At 45.1% G+C, this 20,773-nt stretch overlaps 1 protein-coding gene across 2 annotated transcripts in view; it reads left to right on the top strand.

Moving 5' to 3' along the window:
• LOC141561618 (ceramide synthase 4-like) overlaps nt 1-17,832 on the top strand; it is a 50,660-nt gene extending 32,828 nt beyond the window's left edge. Inside the window, exons 1-11 of one of the 2 annotated variants that reach the window (XM_074301507.1) lie at nt 80-246; nt 2,249-2,422; nt 4,874-4,991; nt 5,483-5,601; nt 5,808-5,865; nt 7,881-7,931; nt 8,893-8,985; nt 9,463-9,591; nt 14,951-15,057; nt 15,389-15,545; nt 16,963-17,832. In XM_074301507.1, coding sequence (XP_074157608.1) covers nt 2,250-2,422; nt 4,874-4,991; nt 5,483-5,601; nt 5,808-5,865; nt 7,881-7,931; nt 8,893-8,985; nt 9,463-9,591; nt 14,951-15,057; nt 15,389-15,545; nt 16,963-17,151 — 1,194 coding nt within the window. In that variant the 5' untranslated portion in view covers nt 80-246; nt 2,249 and the 3' untranslated portion in view covers nt 17,152-17,832. Of the gene's footprint in view, nt 1-79; nt 247-2,248; nt 2,423-4,873; nt 4,992-5,482; nt 5,602-5,807; nt 5,866-7,880; nt 7,932-8,892; nt 8,986-9,462; nt 9,592-14,950; nt 15,058-15,388; nt 15,546-16,962 lie in introns of those variants that run through there. The other variant, XM_074301497.1, reaches the window with a different exon arrangement.
• The last annotated feature ends 2,941 nt before the right edge of the window (nt 17,833-20,773 follow it).

Here is a 20,773-nt window from a genome sequence, read left to right as displayed (position 1 = left end):
GGTAGCCTTGGGGATGAGGGCCGGGGCAGGCCCGGGGCCAGCTGGGCTGGACTGAGGGAGCTAGGGGCTGGGACTGGGCGGGGCCAGGGCGGGCTGAGCAGGGAGGGAGCTCTTGTGGAGCCCAGCCCTCCCTGCTCTGAGCCTCTTTAGAGGAAGGATCGCCCGGGTGAGTCCGGCTGCCCCGTCTCTCCGGAGGGTGAGGGTACCTCCACTCGCCGCCGCCGCCGCTGCCTCATCTGGACCCAGGTGATCCTCCCATTCCATTCCCCTAGGCAGACACTTATTGTGGGCCTACTGTGTGTGAGGAAGGGCAACATTGCCTTCCCACTGTTCTGTTCTAAGGCCGTTAGAGAGGAGATGGGGAAGATTTCTGTGGCCCAGGAGAATTCAGGAAGACTTCCGAGAAGAGGCGGCACCTGAACTGGTCTTTGATGGGAGGGTATGGGGGAGTTTTGGAGAAGGGCATTCCAGAAGGCTCAAAAGGCTTCAAGTGGGGTCCCTCAGTGGTGGGGAGACCTGATCTGGCTAAGGCTTAGATGGCCAAGGGGCCTTCAGGCTGGCAGGGGAAGGTTTGAATGCCAGGCTTGGAAAACGGGACTTTTCCTGAAGGTTCTCAAAGAGCTATGGAGAGTGGTTTAGTTAATGGAGGAACTGGAAAAACTAGGGAGAGTAGTTTAGCCAAAGAAGGACCCGTCTGAGCGGGGCCGTGGTAATAACTGTCAATCTGTTTAAGAAGAGTTCAGCGTAAGCAGGGGGCTGGGATAAAAGGTCAAGCTTGAATGGGGGGGAGGGTAGATTGGATGGGAGGCACATCCTCAGGACTCGGTTCCCGAACAAAACGTGGGGAGAAGGGAGTCTGAACCTGGGCTCCTGGCTTGCTGTGGCCCGCCCTCCGGCTTCTCTGGGCCTGTTTATGTAGAAATGGGATCGGAGATTTAGAGGTCTAATGCATTCATCTTACAGATGAGGAGACTGAGGTAGAGAGTAAATGATTTGTCCGAAATCACACAGGTAGTAAGAATTGGAAATCAGCTCCAAAGCCTGGGCCTGGTTGAGCTTGATAGACTTAAAACTGCTTGGAGGAGTCCAGGAGGGCCCCGTGTGCTTAGGTCAGGGAAAGCTGTGAGCTGTCCAGGAGAGAAGACCAGCTAGTGAAGGGAAGGGGGAAGCTTGGCTGGGGACAGACTTCACATCTCCATCTCTGGGTGACTTTTTCAGCGCACTTCCTCTGGCTCCCTTCAGGGAAGCCCCACCGGGCAGAACCTGAGACGGTTGCTCCCCTGTTACCACTCAACATCCCCTTACCTCCCCCTCCTTGATCTGAAGGCCTTTGCTCAGAGTTGGCCTGGACTGGGGAGCATCACTCAAGCCCTAAGCCCCTTCTCCTAGACAGCCGAGCTAATTTTAGCCCGGGCCACCAAGAGGATTATCCCCCATCTGGGAAACTTGGAGGGATCAGCCTTTTGTCTTTTCCAAGGACCCTCTGCCTAGCAGAAATTGAGCCTCCTTGGGGAGGGAGAAAGCCAGTGGTGACACCGGCCTCCCGGACCAACCAATCCCCAGGAGCCAGGCCGGAGCTATGGCTCTAAATGATTGTAACTGTGCTCTGTCACTAATGTACGATTTTGAACCCTCCTCAGGACACTGTGCCAACTCCCTTCTAAATTTCTTCCCAGCTCTGATATTCTAGGTTGTAAAATCTCTTCTCTGGCTCTGACATTCTGTCTTTTAAGGACTCCCCTATATCTGTGGTTTTAGGGTCTCTTTCCCTTTATGGGAGCAGCCCTCCCCAACCCATGTGACCTCCCCAATCAGTGTTCAAATCACAGCTGGACTGAGCCAGGGGCTGGCAGCTGGCTGGACAAAGTCTGGGACACCTGGGTCTCTTGTGCCAAGGAAGATTAGACAGCAACCAGTGTCTTAGATAAGGCTCACCCACACAGTGCCCCTCTGGTGGCCTTGAGGTGGCAGTGACAGGGACTCAGATTTGAGCACCTGATTCACTATGCGACTGGACAAATTCCTTCCTCTCTTAGGGCCTCAATTTTACCACTTGTAAAATAAGAGCGTCGGACTTACAGGTCCCTGATATCTATGACATTCTCTGTTTCCAAAATCAATGATCCGTGTACATTGACTCTCAGTTAACCAGAGTTTTTGATTAACCCACACTTGTTCTCCTTTGCCAATGCAGTGTCCTCTCCCTCTCAGGATGTTTCCAGTAAAATTCTTGGCTTTTTGCCTCCAGGATGCTGACCAGCCTGTATGAGTGGTTTTGGAAGGATGAGTACTGGTTCCCTCCTGGGTACTCATGGGCTGACACAGAAGATTCAGATGGGGTCACCTACCCTCATCCCAGGGACCTGCTGGCATCCATTCCCATAGCCTTGGTTCTAATGGTCATCAGATTTGGCTTTGAGAGGTAAGTCAACTGTGGGCTTCCTTCCTTATTGGTCCTGGGATGTGGGAACCTATGGGCAAATGCTAAGAATCAAAAAAATCAAACCAACTTATTTATAAGTCATGTCTCTCCTTGGGCTAGTCATTGGAGGCTCAGTTTCTCATCTGTCAAATGGGAATATTCTTACACACTTTGCTGACTTACTGGGCAAGTAATAGTAGCAACATTGAAACAAGAGCAATACTCCATAGAAAGCAATACTGAAGCAGGCTTTTTACTCTGATGGTTCCTGTCTTCATCACAGCCTCTGGCTGGACCAAAAGAGAGATGATCATCTTTAAACACTAAAGAGTGGCAGTTTGTCACTTTTCAATAAATCCTTCACCTGAGCTAACAGTTCCTCCCCTGCAGCTCAGGACAGCGAGCCAGCCTGGGATAGCCATGGTACCCACAGCAAAGAAATCAATGCAGTCTAGCAGGGAACGTCAAAGAAAACTTTCATAAAAAAAGATCCTATTTTCTCATTGACTTCCAATATAGAAATGGACAAAGGTTTGCCATGTAAACAAAGAAGCCCTTGATATAAGGAAAGGATAAATACTTTCCAAGAAAAGGTTAATGATTGTCCACAAGGGCTCTGTGTTGTGTTCAGGTCCTTCTCTGGTGATTCACTGTAGTGTGATAGTGGCCCTTAGTTTTTATAGATTGCCCCAGTGGGTAGGCAAGCTCTGGCTTGCTTCCTGAGCCAGAATGGCCTTTGAGCACAAGCTGAAATGCTGTCCATGAGAAGGTCGAAGAAGTTCATCACCAAAGAGCTGGCCCTCAGAATAGATTTGTCTTTCAGGTCTTGCCAACCTATTCAAAAAACAACCAGAGCCTGCTGTCTGTCAGTCACTGTGATGCACATTCCCTGACCCAGTCAAACATTTGTTGAGTTGAATTATTATAGAAAACTAAGTCATAGAAGGATTCTGAAGGAATCATTTGGGCAATTGCTGGGTGCCTGTTGGGACAGAACTTGGAGTCAGAAAGACTCATCATCCCTCAGATAATTACCAGCTGTTAAATTACTTAAACTCTATACCTCAGTGTCCCCATCCATAAAATAAGGGGTTGATAATTACATCTACTTCTTAAGTGGTTGTGAAAATCAAGTGAATGAACACAAATCACATTGTATTCATGAAAGCCTTATGTTAATGCTAGCTAATATGATTATTGTTATCGCCATTATTATTAATATTTATTTGAGAGGATGGGATAGACTAAATAACCTCAGATTTTTTCCAGCCTATAAGAATTTGAGAGTATACATATCCTAGATTGAAGCAAGTGAAGAGAATTAGTACATATTTCTATGGCTTTGGTTCATTAAATTAGAGCTGGGAGAAATCTTATAAACTTATAAGTATCTGAAGTCACATTTCAACTCGGGTCCTCCTGACTTTGGGGCTGGTACTTGGAAACCAGCTATTTTGGAATCGAAGCGTATTTCTTTGTTATCTCAGTTCTCAGACTTAAAATTTGTCCAAGGCCTCCTTGAGGGTCTGTGGAGACCAGATTAAAGACACTTGAACTAGACCATGATTGTCCAACTCCAAACATTTTTCAGATGAGGAAACTAAATCCTAGAAAAATGAGGTGACTTCCCCTAACATCACACAGCCTCTAAGTAGCCAAGCTGAGATTAAAATCTAATCCCTTCTGTCTCCCAAGCCAATAGTCTTTCCCATATACCATGCCTTGTGAATACAAAATGTTTTTTCTCCTAGTAATTCCATAAGATTGCAATATAATTATGTGGAATGTTATTGGGCCACAAAAAACAAGTGGGGAGGGTCTTCCTGCCCAGGAGATTCCAGTTAAACTTGGCCAACAGCTTCTTCTACTCCCACATCTACCCACAGCTTTATTCTTGGAATATCATGCTCGCCTTTTAATTGCCTGTTAAATTCATCTCCAACCCTCACAGACTAACTCCAGCGGCTCCTCCTCTTGAAAGTGTACCCTGATTTGACCCTCACTGCTGGTTCCCTTTTGGAAGATTCCTTTACCATGCACTTAACCCTGTGATATCGCATATTATATATAGCTGGGTTGGTATCTTACACCTCTATTAATCTGGGGTTTTAAAAGATGTAACACTACTCCCAGACTAAAACTTTACCCTATAGGCACTGAATAAATACTTGCTGAAATTGAGTTTGCTCATTGGCTCTGGCTAGTATTTCAGGGGGCTTTTCTGATCAGGAACCCACAAGGAACATCCCAGAGTCCTGCTGAGATTTACATTTATCACCTTATATTTGCCCTTGCTGAGAGCTCCCTTTCTCTCCCCCCTGCACCTCATCTCCTGCAGGCTATATGAGCTAGCTGGGGCAGGCCAGCTTGGATTTGGCAAAAATCTCCCAAAGACCATGGAGGAGAGGGAGGGGTTCCTGGATATTCACATCCTCCCGTCTCTTGTTTTAGGACCATCGCGATGCCGCTGAGCAGGGCTTTGGGTGTGCGTGACCGCCTGAGGGTCAAGGCTGCCCCTAACCCTGTCCTAGAGAACTTTTTCCGGACCCACAATAAGGATCCAAAAGAGGTGAGGAGGTCCCTGGACTGGATGACATTAAGAAACCCTGGATGCCTAAACTTCTCCAGGTCCCTTCAGGAGTTGATCTTGCCCTGTGGGAAATCCCTCTGTCCATCCGTTTATTAGGGATTATGTGCCCAGTATAGATTCAGCCTCAGGTTGAACCAAGAGCTAACACTTCAACATGGTAGAGAGGGCCAGGAGCCCAGGAGACTTCCCAGGGTATAATTTGGGCAGTGCTTTCTTGGGGGGACTTTTCCCTGGCAATGGAAGAGGCAGCTCCGTTAACCTTATCCCCAAAGACCAGCCCCCGTCCCTCAAGCCCTCTGATGGAGAGTTCACCAGGTCCGGGAAGTTCCAGGTTTCTGGGTCAGAGTGGCAGCTTGGTGAGGTGGACAGTGGCCTGAATAAACTTGAGGAGAGGCCATCTTTCCCATTGTCACTGAGAGCTTAGGCTTTACTTTCTCCCCCATCGCCTTTTCCTGTCCTTCTGTCTCCAGGCGCAGCTGAGTCACCTGGCCAGCCAGTGCGGCCTGTCCGTGAGGCAGGCTCAGCGCTGGTTTCGGCGCCGGAGAAATCAGGATCGACCGTTACTGAGCAAGAAATTCTGTGAAGCCTGGTGAGCCTAGGGGAGTGCCGTCCATAAAAGGGAGCCTGGCCAAGATCTGGGGTGGGGGACAGGCTTAATTAGGGATCTGGGGTCCTAGTTTTTGAGTCTGTCTAACCTGCCCCTGGCAATAGCCCTTTCTATCCATCCCCTCCTTCTCTCCCACCCCTGGACTGGGGCTCCCTAAACTTAGTCCATATTCTGTTCTGTATTTTCAGTTGGAGATTTTTATTTTACTTCTCTTCTTTCTTTGGAGGCTTCCTCGTGCTCTACAATGTGAGTATGTCCTTTCCCATCCTCAACACAGAGTCCTCTGTCCCCTTCTTTCTTATCCCTTCTTCTACTTTTTGCTGTGCTCATCCTCCTCTTCATTTCCAGACTTTTTATCCCTCCCCTGTCCTCTTCCATCCCTCTCCCTTTAACTTCTCATCTTCTCTATCCATCTCTTGCTTTCTTGCTCCTTCCTGTTCCCATATTATTCATCCCTCTTTTATCTAGTCATCCCCATTCTTTCTAGTCCACCATCCTGTCTATCCACATATTCTTTTCTTTTTTTTCCTGAGGCAATTGGGGTTAAGTGACTTGCCCAGGGTCACACCGCTGGGAAGTGTTAAGTGTCTGAGGTTCTCCTGACTTCATCTATCCATTGCACCAACTAGCTGCTCCTATCCACATATTCTTTTCCCTTTATTTTTATTCCAGTCTCCTCTTCTCTCATCCCTTCCCTTCCCATCCTGTCTCTTCCCAATCTCTCAATTCATTTATAACCCCATAGTCTTCATTCCTCTATTTCCATTCTCTTGTACTGTCTTATTGTCTCAATCCTTATCTTCATCCTTTTCTTTGATCCTCCCTTTCCATCCCTTTCTGCCCTTTTTATCCATCTCTCTCTGTCCCCTATCCTAAACAAGGTCTTCTTCCCACCTTGGCCATTATATTGTTGCCTCTTCCCCTCTTCCTGTTCACCATTCTCCCATCCCTTTCCCCTGAGTCTCAGAGAGTCAGGATTGTGTCAGCCTGCCCACAGCCTCTCTAAGCCTGTAGCTTAAGTGGCCCACATGATCAAAAAGGATTAGAAACTCTTAAGTCAGGGATCCATACGCAAGATTGAGTCCCGTACGACAGGGAACAAGACCATACTGGTTACAGAAAAAGGTAGAAGGGGGCAGCTAAGGGGTGCTCTGGTTAGAGCATCAGCTTTGAGTCAGGAGGACCTGGGTTTAAATCTGCTCTTAGACATTTAACACGTCCTAGCTGTGTGACTCTGGGCAAGTCACTTAACCCCAATTGCCTCAGCCAAAAAAAGAAAGAAAGAAAGAGGTAGAGACTCAGGCAGATCAGGTGGTCAATTTAAATTGGGGATGCAAAATACAAGCAGAAAGGACAGGTATTACCTTCAAAGAATTTATATTCTAATGAAAGAAGAAATATAAAAGCTAAAAAGCTGACTGGGGAATGAACAAAAGAGGGAGGAAGGGAATCATTAAAGGCCTGGGAAGGCCAGGAGGAGAATAAAAATTGCCCAGCCATCAGCTGTTGCTAGAATCAACAGATGACCCAGAGGCAGTGAACAAGCTTTTGTTAAGGGCTTCCTTTGTACCCATCTGAGAACTGGAGATTCAAAGAAAGATAAAACCAGTTCTACCCATTAGGAGCTCCCATTCTCATGAAGGAGGGACTACATGCAAATAACTAGATGTAAGCCAGATAAATCCAGGGTAAATTGGAGGTGTCTCAGATAGAAGGGATTGGGATGAAGAGGGAAAGAATCCTAGACTTGGTAGAACCAGTGAATTCATATTGAGTTAGGAAATAGTGTGTTTTATTAAAAGAAGAGCAAGAAGTCAGTATCAATGTCAAGGATCATAGAATATTTGGCAGGAAGTAAAGGTAGAGAAAATGTAGACTGGAAAGATAGGAAGGGGTCAGATTTTTGAAAGGCTTTAGAAGCCAAAAAGAGGACTTTATACTTGATTCAAGAGGTAATAGGGAACCACTGGGATTTATTGAGTGCTTTGGGGGGGGGGGGAAGGGTGGCAAGAGTCAGACCCTTCTCTCAGATCTGTTGTTGCCCAACAGGTTAAATCCTGACCTTGTCTCGGAGGGGGAGAATGAAGTAGGGGGAGGCCCAGATAATGGCAGAACCTGCTGTTAAGTGGGGATAAGATTATGTATGTTGAGTGCTTGGAATTCCCTGAGGGCACCTCAAAGTTACAGGTCAAAGCTATTACCTGTGGAGCTGGCAATGCTGAGGGCAATTTCCTGAAACCCATCCCTTGTTCATCTTCCAGGAAACCTGGCTGTGGGAGCTCAAGACATGCTGGGATAAATACCCCTTCCAGGTAAGTAACTCAAAATAAAGGATGTATGGCAGACATGTCCGGTAAAACAGGCCTTGGAGCTAAAGCAGATGTCATCGTAGAATCTGAGAATCTCAGAGTTGGAAGGGATCTCAGGAGCCATTTAATCCAATCCATACCTGGAGCTGAATCCCTTCTGTCAAGAGAAATCCATTACCTCCTCTGGCCTACCATTCTACTTTGGGACATCTCTGATTGTTATTAAGTCTCTCTGAAGCCTTAATCTGCCCTAAAGCCTCCAAGTTCCACCCATTACTTTTTCATCTTCCCTCTGGAGGCCCAGGGGACCAAGGCTAGTGCCTTCTGCATATAGTGCCCTTCAAAAACCTAACTACAGTTATGGCTTCCAGTTCAGTAAAGATCTTAAGTCTCTCTCCGATGATTTTGCTATCCAACCATCCCGTCCCTGATTTGTGAACCAAAGACTCTACAATATTTCTATTAAATTTGCCCAAGAAACTTTTAAAATCCTGACCATCATTCCAAATGTTAGCTCTCTTTCCCTTCTTTTTGCCATTGGTGTGCAATCTGTGACTTTATCAAAATTAGTGATTTAAATTTATTTCAGTGGCATAGGGCAAAGCACAGACCTTTTGGGTTTCTCATTGGAGCCTTCTGTACAAATTAGTATTGAATTATTCTTTGGTCCAGCTATTCACCTTTCCAACTGTATTATCAACTGGTCTACATTTTGTGTTCTCCCACAAGAATTAAATGAGAGATTTCTTGACAAATGCTGGCTAGAATCTGAGTAGAACCCCTTCTGTAGCATTCCCCAATTTTCTAGTCTTGTTACCCTTCCACTAAAAGAAGTGAGGTGCGTGTATCATGGCCTGACTCGGGTGGGGACAGGTGGCATTCTTGGACTCATGAAACAGTTCTGTCTTTTCTCACTGTGTACCCAGTCCACGCCATCTAACCATGTCATGTCTTTGACCTTCAGCCTCTGCAGCCTGCCATGTACTGGTGGTACCTCCTTGAACTTGGCTTCTACATCTCTCTGCTGCTGACTCTCCCCTTTGATGTTAAGAGAAAGGTGAGTTAAGGAGACCCCAGACAGAGGGGAAAGGTCCCATTCCTTGAGTCTGATGGAGGCCCGTGATTCATAACTGCCTCCCTTGGGAAAGTACCAAGCTTGACTTTGGCTCTGAAGGCCATGCATGGGATTTGGCCCACCAGACCTGGTCAGTGTGCTCTGCCTGAAGCTGGGCAAGGCATTCCTGGAAATCAGGTACCCTCCATCTGGACCTCAGGGAAGCCTAGCCTGCCAACCTCTCACCAAATCTGCACTTTGCCCTGCCTCCAACTCCCTCCCTATTCCTACCATGTTGTCTCCTCTCCTTCTCTTGGTCTCCTCTTCCCACCTGTCCTTTTTGGGTCTCATCTGGATGACCCTTAGCAGACCTGGGCCTCTTGTTGGTGGGTGTTCCTTAGCATCCGAGTGGGAGGGTCTGACCCTGGTATAGACTGGAATCCCGTGATCCTGGCGTGACAGCTGCCTTCCTCTCCCCAGGACTTAAAGGAGCAGGTCATCCACCACTTTGTCACTATCATCTTGATTGGATTCTCTTACTCTGCTAACCTCCTGCGCATTGGGACCTTGGTGTTACTGCTTCACGACATATCTGACATTCTCATGGAGGTGAGTGAGCAAGGCGTCAGTCTCTTGTCTGATCTTCCAGGCCCTTTGCCAAGCATCCGTATTAACATATGGAGGTCCATGACTTAAAGAAGGGCGTGTTAGAGCCAACTCACGAGAATTCGTTACCAAATTTTCAGGGTGAGCATTTACACATCAGAAATCGGCAAACACTCCAAATCAGGGTTCGGTTTATTGTTCTATTGAGTGTTCCAGACCTGGGGAAGTCATGGATTTTTCTATAGCATTATTATTGTTACTATTTTTAAAAAGAAGAAGAAAGAAAAAAGGAAAAATAAGCAAGTGAAAAAAAAATTTAATAATGTAGATTAGGGGCAGCTAGGTGGTGCAGTGGATAAAGCACCAGCCCTGAAGTCAGGAGGATCTGAGTTCAAATCTGGTCTCAGTCACTTAACACTTCCTAGCTGTTGACCCTGGGCAAGTCACTTAACCCCAATTGCCTCAGCAAAAAAAAAAAAAAAAAAAAAATAGATTAAACTTACATATGTTGTGTGTATACTTTTCTCCCCTACCAAAGAGCTGATCTTTAAACATTGACCAGCATATCCCCAGTTATGGGAAAATAAGGTCTCTTTCCCTTGAAATTCCATAAGCCCAGATAGGATTCAAAGCCTCCAATCTAAAAAAAAAAAAAAAGCAGGAACATTCATTAACCAACTGTGTGACCATGGGCAACTCACCCGATACCCTTCCTTCTGTTTTTTTTTCATAGGGAATTCTAGTACCGGGGAAATATTAGTCCCACTGAACTCTCCCCTGGTCAGAATATATCTGGAGCTTATAGTAAGTTCTTCCTACTTCATTGTAGGAAGAATATTGGTAAATCGCAGCATCCATTGCCAGGATAATAAAAGGACTCTAGATTAAGTGTTGTTTAAAAGAAATGGGAATCTTTAACTGAAGAAGAAAAGACTTAAGGGAACTTGATAATGACCTGAAAGTGTCTGAAAGGCTATCGTGTGTGAGAAAGATTGGATTTGTGTGTGGTGGAACTAGGAGATCCAGGGGGAAGTTATAAAGAGATTTAGGTTTAAAGACAGGGAAAACTTCCTAATAAGAGCTGTCCAACAAGTGGAATAGATGGAATGGCTTGGTAAGTGAAGAGTTTCTCCCTCTTGGGAAGTCTTCAAGCCAAAACTGGGTAGCCCCTAGTGGAGGATGTCGGAGGAGTTCTGGTCAGAGATAGATGAGATTCGATGATCACTGATGTCCCTTAAATTCTATCAAATATTATGGTACTGTGGGAAAAAGATGTGAAGTCAGAAAACCTGGGCTGTAGTAGCAGGGCAAGGAAGAGGAGGTGAAGATCAAATGAGATAATAGATGTAAAATACTTTGCAAACCTTTAAAGTACTGTATAATTGTAGAGAGAAGTGGGAATGTATTAATGGACAAATGTATTAATGGGAAAGTATGGATGTCCCAGTGGAATGTTCCCAAGGTTTGTGTTTGAGGAAATAGAACTTCAGCCCAAAGAAGGCTACAAAATCATCTCCAACTCTCCCACCCAGATGGCAATCCATTAATTAGTCTTCCTGCTCAACTTTCCTATACTCATAGCCTACATTTCTATTTTTCTCTTTTGTACTTATCAATATGAAAAAATTCTATATTGACATCTTTTGTTGTCATCTGCATGACAATACAGGATATGTATTGTTCTGTGCTCCCACCCCTCCACTACCACCCAGAAGGGAAGGAGATCCATTTTCTCATCTCTTCTCTTTATTATCACATAGTGTTTAGTTCTGATTTCTTATTCTTTCCATTTAATATTGTGGAAGTCACAGTGTATGGTTTTTGGTTTTTTTTTTTTTTCCTGATTCTGCTTATCAATTTATATAATTTTTTTTTTGTTTCTCTGAATTTTTCATATTCATCATTAATTATGGCACAATAATAGGCCTTTATGTACTGCAGTTTGTTTAGCCGGTCCCCAGTCAGTGAGAATATATTTTGTTTCTACTTTGCTCCCACAAAAAAAAAATTAATAATAAGTATTTTGATGTTTATGAGATTTTCCTCCTATCCCTACTATCTCTGGGATAGTTGCATAGTAGTAAGATCATAGATTTCAAACTGAAAAGAATCTAGTCAAACATTATTTTACAAATGAGGAAACTAAGGCACACAGAGGTTAATATGCTTAAAGTCATATAGGTAGGAGAGAGAAGAAACAAGATAGCAGTGAAGATTTGAATCCAGGTCATCTGGCTCCAAAGTCATTGCTTTTTCCACCAATCAATACACCTTCTCTGGGTCAATGAGTAGATATTTTGTTAATTTCTAAAAAATAACTCTAAAGTTCTTTCCAGCTTACTGTTTGACCAAAAGTGTGCCTGTTTTTCTGAAGCCCTTCCAGCACTTACTTTTTACTAATTTTTTTGTCATCTTTGATAATTTTACAGGTGTGAAGTTAAACCTTTGAAATTTTGATTTGAATTTTTCTTTTTTTAATGGAGGAAGAGATTCATCCAGTGTGTATACACACACATGCACAGAGTTTGGGAAGGAAAATATGAGCAGCAGTCCCTACTGGGTTCACTAAAATTTGTGGTACACAACCTTAACAAGGCCCTCACTCCTATAAGGAAAAATTCTACCATACCTCCCTTATCAACTCACCATCCCACTCACCACAGTGCTATTGAATTTTTCTTCACTAATTTAGGATAATCTTTTAGACAGTTATTAATAGTTTGAAATTCCTCTCAGAACAATTTGTTCACAGTCCACTTATTCGATAGAGAATAGTTTTTTATCTTAAATATTTGTATTAATTCCCTATACATCTTAGATATTAGAGATACTTGTTGGAATGACTTTTTTTCCCAATAATTCCCTTCTTATCTTACTGGCATTGATTTTTGTTAGTGTAAAAGTTTTGTACAAATTTATTTATCTTTTATGATTACTTCTGCCCCTTTTTTGCTTAAGAATTTCTGAACCATAGCTATGAAGGGTACTTGATCTGGTTCTCTTCTCATTTTTTACAGTGTGAACTTTACTCAAGTACATATCCGTATTGAACTTACTTGTAGTAAATGGTATAAAAGACTGGCCCAAACCTAATTCCTGCCATATTCTTTTGCAGTTTTCTGAGTCATTGTTGTCAAATAAGAATTCTTCCATAAGTAATTTGGATTTTTCCAGTCAGTGACTAGGTTATTGTGTTTGGTTGTTTTTGATTCTTGACTAATTTATTTCACCAATCCTTTTCCTTTTTCCTTTTTTTAAGCCGTACCAGATAGCTTTTGTGATTACTCTTTCTTGTGTAATTTGAGGTCTGGAAACATTTTGCCCCCTTCATTTCCGTCTTTCTCCAATATTTTCCTTGATTGTTTTTCCAAAATAAATTTTTTGTTATTATAGCTAATTCCATAAAGTAATAGTGCTAACTACATCTCCTGTAGATTGATTTTGTACCAAATGAGATTTTTGTTAAGTATTTGGTACGTAGTGGACACTTAATAAATGCTTCCTCCTTTGTCGTTTTCATTATATTGTTGCAGTCAATTTTTAAATTTTTTAAAGTCCCTTCAAAGTGCTTAGCACTGTGCCTTGCACATAGTAGGTGCTTAATAAATGTTCCTTCCTTTCTCCCATCCTATGACCATCACGATAATTCGAGTCCTCGCTGTCTCTAGCTTTGACTGTGGACTATCACGGTAGTGTCCTGATGGGTGGTTGTGGTGGTGGCGATTATTGTTCACTTGTTTCACTCATGACCAATTTTTTATGACCCCATTTGGGGTTTTTCTTGGCAGAGATACTACAGTGACTTGCCATTTCCTTCTCCAGCTCATTTTAGAGATGAGGTTAGGTGTCTTGCCCTGAGTCACACAGTAAATGTTTGAGACACATCTGACTGACCCTGTCTCTGCTGTAACTCTTAACCAGCAAGCCCTGAATGGTCTCCCTAGGAGCCTTCAAATCGCTCTCCACTTCAATTCATTTTTCCATCCTATATAATATTCCTAAAATGGTCCGTTTCACTTACCTACTGAAAAAGCTTCAGGGTTTTCCTGGGGCCCCTCAGATTAAATAGAGACTTCATTTCGGCTCCTCTGTTTGGCATTTAAAGCCCTTTCTTCACAGCCTGTCTCAGGCCTACCTCTCTAAGTTGATCACATGTTCCTTCCTTTCACATACTCTCCAGTCCAGCCAAACAGGCATTTTCACTATTCCTCACATGTGGTAATCTCTCTTTCATCTCTTTGTTTTTTACACAGATCATCTCCTGTGCTCTTATTTCTCTCTTATTTCCACATCTTAGAATATTGAGTTCCCTTGAATGTTATCTCAAAGGTTACCCCCCACATGAGGTCTTTATTAATTCCTCCCAACTGTTATTTAAATATAATTTATGTATTTATGTGTACCAGTTATCTTCTCCTTGAACAAGTAAACTTTAAAGTCTGGAACTATTTCTTTTTTTTTTTTTTCTTTGTATTCCCTAGAACAAAACATATAGTAGGCATTTAATAAAAGCTTAAGGATTAATTTAATAGAAGGTAAGGCTAGAAGAAGGGGAACAAGACAGGGTAGGTAGATTTCGAAAAAGTAGCTTAGAAAACCTGCAGAAGACAATTTGCTGGATCAGTTTTAACAAACTAGATGACAGTCAGGGGTCCCTCAAAATCTTAAGCAGCATGCAGTACTTCTGTCAATTTTACAAGCACAAGCTGGGGAAGGTGTGGTTAGGCTCTGAAAATACCCAGGGGGTTTTGGTGGATGGCGAGCCCAGAATGAATCAGCCGTGGGATACGCTGGCCCCAGAAAGGGTAGCAGGATGTTGGGCTGCATCTGGAAAATCCCAGTGCCCAGAAGGAGAGAGTTAAGTCACTCTGGGCTCTGCCTTGCTCAAACTCTTGTTCAAGTGTGATGGGAAGAGACACTTGTGGAAGGGAGAGTGACAAGAACGAAGCCGGAAAGAACTGGAGATTTTCTAGCCAAGGAGGACCGGGATGTCAAATGGAATGTGGCAAACATGATCGAATGAAGGAATTAGAAGGCTTGATAAAAGGTGGTCACTTGTTCAGGATGGGCTAAGAATGGAACAATAAGGGAGAGGCAGGTGTTGGCTGGGGATAAAGAAAAACTTCCCAAGCATCTATCGAGCTCTCTGAAAGTAGAATGGGCTGTCCCCAAGGAAGCAGTAAGTTTGCATCATCTGAAATCTTCACGTGAATTCTGGGTGATCACTTGTCGAGCCCTAAAGGGGATCCCTGTTCCAATATGGGTGGAACTAGGTGCCCTCTCAGCTCCCTCCCAGATCTTGAGATTAGTTGATTCTAAAATTCTTTCTTTCTCTTTTTCTTTCTCTTCCTTTCCCTCCCAGGCCTGTAAAATGTTTAATTATGCACAGCGGAGGCATATCTGTGACACACTCTTCATCATCTTTGCCCTGGTGTTCATCGTTACCCGGCTCATTATCTTCCCAACCAAGTGAGCCTGGTCTCAAGAGATGGGGTGGGGGGGCAGAGGGGGACTTAGTGTGATCCATGGGAGAGACCTGGGGTCCCAAGCCCTCCTCATTGAGGACCACCTGCTTCCCAGAGTTGTCCCTCCAATGACAAGTATGGCCTTCCTAGTGATGGGCCCTGGCCAGTCCAGACGGAGCTAGGGGTCTTTCAGGATGCTATTCTTGGGGTTCCTGTTCCATCCCCTCCCATTTCTGGTGACCAAGATTTGTCTAGATTCCAAGCCCTCCCCATAAGTGGGACAGATTTCTGGGAGCCTGGCCCCACAGTGACCCAAGTTCCTCTTTCTCCTGCAGAATTCTCTACACTACCTACTATGATTCCATGATCAAATTCCAGCCCTTCTTTGGATACTATTTCTTCAATGCCCTCCTCATGATCCTTCAGGTTCTCCATGTCTTCTGGTCCGGTCTCATCCTCCGTATGGTCTACAAGTTTGTTTTAGCTGGCAGGGTATGTACAGATCTGGGGCTGGGCCCTGGCCCCTGATGCTCTTAAGGCCCAGTGAACCTGTCCTAGGCCCATTTCAGACAGAGCAGGGGCAAGTGAACAGGAAGCCTGGTCCTTGGGGCGCAGGGGAGTCTGGGTGGTGGAAAGATGGGGACCCAGGCCTGGCATCCCAGTGCCAATAGGCACCCAAGGGGTTCCGGCAGGGAGTCTGATCCCAAGCCCGTGACAATCTCCATTTCCCAATTCTCCCTTTATCTCTGCTATCATCTCTTTCCTCATATGTGTATATTTCCCCTATTTCTTTGCTTCTCTCCTGATTCTTTTCTCCTTCTTTGCCTTTGCTCTCTGACTGTGTCTCATTTATTCCTCGTCATCACTTTTACACTATTTTATTCCTCTTGTCTCAACTCTCCCCTTTCTTACTGTTTTATTCCCCTCATCTCCACTCTCCCCTTCTTTCTTACTCTTGTTCTATTCCCCTCGTCTCCACTCTCCCCTTCTTTCTTACTCTTGTTCTATTCCCCTTGTCTCCTCTCCCCTTCTTTCTTACTCTTGTTCTATTCCCCTTGTCTCCACTCTCCCCTTCTTTCTTACTCTTGTTCTATTCCCCTCGTCTCCACTCTCCCCTTCTTTCTTACTCTTGTTCTATTCCCCTTGTCTCCACTCTCCCCTTCTTTCTTACTCTTGTTCTATTCCCCTCGTCTCCACTCTCCCCTTCTTTCTTACTCTTGTTCTATTCCCCTTGTCTCCACTCTCCCCTTCTTTCTTACTCTTGTTCTATTCCCCTTGTCTCCACTCTCCCCTTCTTTCTTACTCTTGTTCTATTCCCCTCGTCTCCACTCTCCCCTTCTTTCTTACTCTTGTTCTATTCCCCTCGTCTCCACTCTCCCCTTCTTTCTTACTCTTGTTCTATTCCCCTCGTCTCCACTCTCCCCTTCTTTCTTACTCTTGTTCTATTCCCCTCGTCTCCACTCTCCCCTTCTTTCTTACTCTTGTTCTATTCCCCTCGTCTCCACTCTCCCCTTCTTTCTTACTCTTGTTCTATTCCCCTCGTCTCCTCTCCCCTTCTTTCTTACTCTTGTTCTATTCCCCTTGTCTCCACTCTCCCCTTCTTTCTTACTCTTGTTCTATTCCCCTTGTCTCCACTCTCCCCTTCTTTCTTACTCTTGTTCTATTCCCCTTGTCTCCTCTCCCCTTCTTTCTTACTCTTGTTCTATTCCCCTTGTCTCCACTCTCCCCTTCTTTCTTACTCTTGTTCTATTCCCCTTGTCTCCTCTCCCCTTCTTTCTTACTCTTGTTCTATTCCCCTCGTCTCCACTCTCCCCTTCTTTCTTACTCTGTTCTCCTTTCCCATCTCTGTCTCTTCATTTCTCTCATCCCTTTGCTCTTGGTGCTTCCCCTCTTGGCCTCTGGTTTTCAGATGCAGAATGACATAAGGAGTGACTTGGAAGAACAGAATACAAGTGATGAGCAGTCCGAGGCACTCCGACAGAAGAATGGGAGGCTTCAGTCCAATGACAAAACAGACACTTGTACCCTTCCCCGGGCCAGGGTTGCTCGGGGGGCTGGGCCCAGCCAGCTGGCCAATGGCCACGTCCCAGCAACATAGCCTGGTCCGGCTCAGGGCTACCAGATGGTCTGGCTCAGGGATGAAACCTGGATGACTGGTCTGCAGACTGTCTGAGGATTCGGTTGTCGTGGGAAATTTCCCAGAATCTGATGGAGCACGGACTCCATAGGCCTGGACTAGGACCCTTTACTTATTTCTCCATCTCATTTCTGTCCCCACCTCTGCTGGACCTGAGGGAGGAGGAAGAAAGATAGAATCTCGATTGAAGACTTGGGGGTGGGCTTAATGATCTTTCTCCTGAACAGCCTTTATCCTGAGCCAGTATCCCTGGACTGGCTGCTAAGGCCTTAGAAAGCCAGGGTGATTGGGGATACTAGGGGAAGGCTTTGTTTCTGCTGTGCAGGTACCCCTGAGGAGAGAGCTGAGGGACCCTAAGAGCCCCCTATCCCCTTACCCCCCCCCAGGATTACATTCCCATGAGGTTAAGAAGGAGCAGGCTTCTTCCTGAGCCAGTATGGGGGACACATGGGCTTGTAAGCCTGGGTCTGGATTGGGCTAACCAGCCTCAGACCCTTCTCCCTGTCCCAGCCTGAAGTCTCACCTCTGCAAACCCTAGGGTTCAGGGTAGCCCATTCAGGATAGGGATGGGGGGATGCATTCTGGGTTTCCCCAGACCCAGAGAGGGAACAATAAAACTTGAATGGAGTAGTTTTCACTGTCTCTGGGATGCCGGCCTCTTTCATTCACTGCTCATTCTTCTGGAAAGGACCTCAGAAGGTCTCTATTTGAAGCCCTGCTTCAGCAGCAACGTCCCAGTGTGCATATGATCATTCAGCTTTTGCTTGGATACCTGCCATGATGGGGAGCTCACTGTCTCTGGAAATAGTCCGTTCTTTTTATAGGACGGTTGTTATTGCTAAGAATTTAAATGTTTATTCCTCTATCAAGTCCAAATCTCTCTCACCCTTCTGAGTCCTCCTACCACTGCTACCTGCCCCAAATCTCACCCCTCCCTCAACTGGATGGCAGTGGGAGACTGGGGAAAAGACCGGAGAACTTCAGTTTGGAACGAGTTAATGTCTAGGACTCCTTGCTTGGTAGCAGAAGCCCCCCACTTTCCTTTAACTCCCCAATCCAGATGCTTAGACATCCTAAATTTAAAATTATGTAGAGAGGCAACATGGCAAAATCTCCCCCACGTCAGTGATTCCTCCAGCTCTCAGCTCTGTCACCTGAAGTAGGAGCAATGATGGGTAGGAAGTGAGTGTTTGACAGTATGAGGAGTGGAAAAGGAATTCCAGAGTGAGGATAAGGAACTGAAGAGATATCCCCCTGGGAGTCTAAGCCCCCGGTAGAACTCCACCAGACCCTCAGCATCTGGCTCTGAAAAGGGACCTGAGATTTCATCTAGTCCAACCCTTCATTTTACAGATGGGAAAAATGAGAGAGGGAGAGAGGAAGGAAGCTCATCTCCCGTTACACACTGGTAAACAGCCAAGCCAGTATTCAGATTCCCTCTATAATACCCCACCTTAATCACCTCATCTCCTTTCTTCTGTCTGTGGCTGGGGCTACTGGCTGCCTCCACTCTCCTACCTGTTCTCTGCTAACCAGGAGGGAAGGCCTTTCCAGGTGGTCTCTACTCAAGACCCAGAAGGGAAAGAATTTGGCTCCCAACCCTCACATCTTTTCACTCAGTAACCATCAGGGAGAGACCGATGTAGGGGTGCTACTGGAACATGTGTGTGCGAACAAAAGAAATCAGGTTTAGCTATTTATTGGGTCAAACAGAGCGGCCCAATCTAGTCCTTCCAGAGTGAGGAGAGCCCGAGAGCCCTTTCTCCCATGAAGCAAACAGACCAGAGGAACAGTTTAAAGCTGGAGTCCTAGGGAGGGGCTGAGGGCAATCAGCCTCCAGATATCATCTTAAAAGGGTCCTTCCCCCAGCTACACTTGCCTCCCTCTGCTTTCCTCTACCGCTTTGGACAAGCTGCCCCTGCCAGGACTGACAGCCCCCTTTCATCTTCCTATATAACACCACCAGAGACTAAAAGCTTCCAGCCTCTTCCTCTTTCATATACTTGTGATTCCTATAGAAATGGGCTGTCCAGAGTGGCAGCATGATAAAGTTTCTTGAAATTCAAAATAAGTGTTTGAACCCTCTTTTGTTAAAATAATTGCTTCTCCACAAGTCTTGGGTAAGGAGAAAAGAGGAAGGGATGAGGTCCAGGTACTTGCCAGAAGAGCATCCATGAGAGGATGTGTCCCCACAAAGCTGCACACCTGTGGAGTGCTAAACTGTTTCCCCTTCTTTCTCCACCATCAGCCCAATCTACGCTGGACATATCTTTAGCCTCTTAGTTCCTCCTCTGGTTATATCTGCTCCATCCTAAGGATAATCCCCAAAACAAGGCAGAGTCAAAATTTAAAGAGGAAGCAGGAGATACGCCTCCCCCATCCCCAAGTTTACTTCCATCTACTCTGTCTTGTCCATATTTGCATATATTTTCTCCCCCGTTAAAATGTGAGCTCTTTGAGAGCAGGGACTATCTTGCCTTTCTTCATATTCACAGCTTTTAGTGTTAGTGCCTGCCACATAGTATTCACTTATTAAATGTTGATTGAATATCAGGGAACTTCCTATAAAGGACTCCCTATGAATGTGATCTCTATCCCCAAAGCTGGAGCCCAAATCTAGAGTTGAGAGAGAAGCGACTACAGCAAAAGCTTGCTGGCTGATCTTCCTGCCCAAAATCTCCCCCTGCCTTTAATCCGCTTTATCTTCCACTCTGCTGTCATCTTCCTAAAGCGCTGGCCAAGCCACTGTCCTATCCATAAACTCATTGGCTCCTTATCACCTCCAGGATCAAGAAAATCCTCCATTTAGCTTTTAAAACCCTTCGTGACTTCACCTGTTCCTACTCTTCCATTCTCTCTGCAACATTAGCTTTCTTGCTCTCACATAGGGTGCTCCCTCTCCTTTTGAGTGACTGTCCCCTGTTCTTGGAATGCTCTTGTCCCTCTTGTCCTTTCCCTCTGAGATAACCCCCCCCCACTTTGTGTATGTTTTCTATTACATAGCTATTTGCATGTTGTCTATCCCGTAGGTAGGTGTCCTCTCAGAAAGCAGGGATTTTTGCCTTTCTTTGTATCTCCAGTGCTTAGCACAGTACCTAGTACACAGTAAGCACTTGCGTTATGGGGACAGCTACATGGTGCAGTGGATAGAGCACTGGCCCTGGAGTCAGAGGACCAGAGTTCAAATCTGTCATCAGACAACACTTCCTAGCTGTGTGACCTCGAGCAAGTCACTTAATACCAATTGTCTCATCAAAAAAAAAAAAAAAAAAAATGCAGGATGATGGTGGTTGTGGGAGTTTCCCATCTTGGGTTCCATGAGAACCAGGAGATTCTCACCATATAGTTTAATCTTTAAATTAGAGGATTCCTCCCTTGAGACAGAATCAGTCTGACTCATCTTATTCCCAGTAAAACGAAGAATAAAATCTTGTCTGAGGACCTCATTGATACAATCCCATAACTCTGCTTCTTTGTCCTTGGAGCATCCTTTATCCGGGAAAATGTTTTACCAAAACTCACAGAATTCACAATTACTAAGGTGAGGATGACCTCAAAAGTCAGACCGTCCCACAGGAGATTT

The sequence above is a fragment of the Sminthopsis crassicaudata genome, chromosome 1 (genome assembly GCF_048593235.1).
Source record: "Sminthopsis crassicaudata isolate SCR6 chromosome 1, ASM4859323v1, whole genome shotgun sequence".
NCBI lineage: Eukaryota > Metazoa > Chordata > Mammalia > Dasyuromorphia > Dasyuridae > Sminthopsis > Sminthopsis crassicaudata.
Note: the sequence above shows the minus strand (reverse complement) of the source record. Positions and strands in the feature narration are given on the sequence as shown.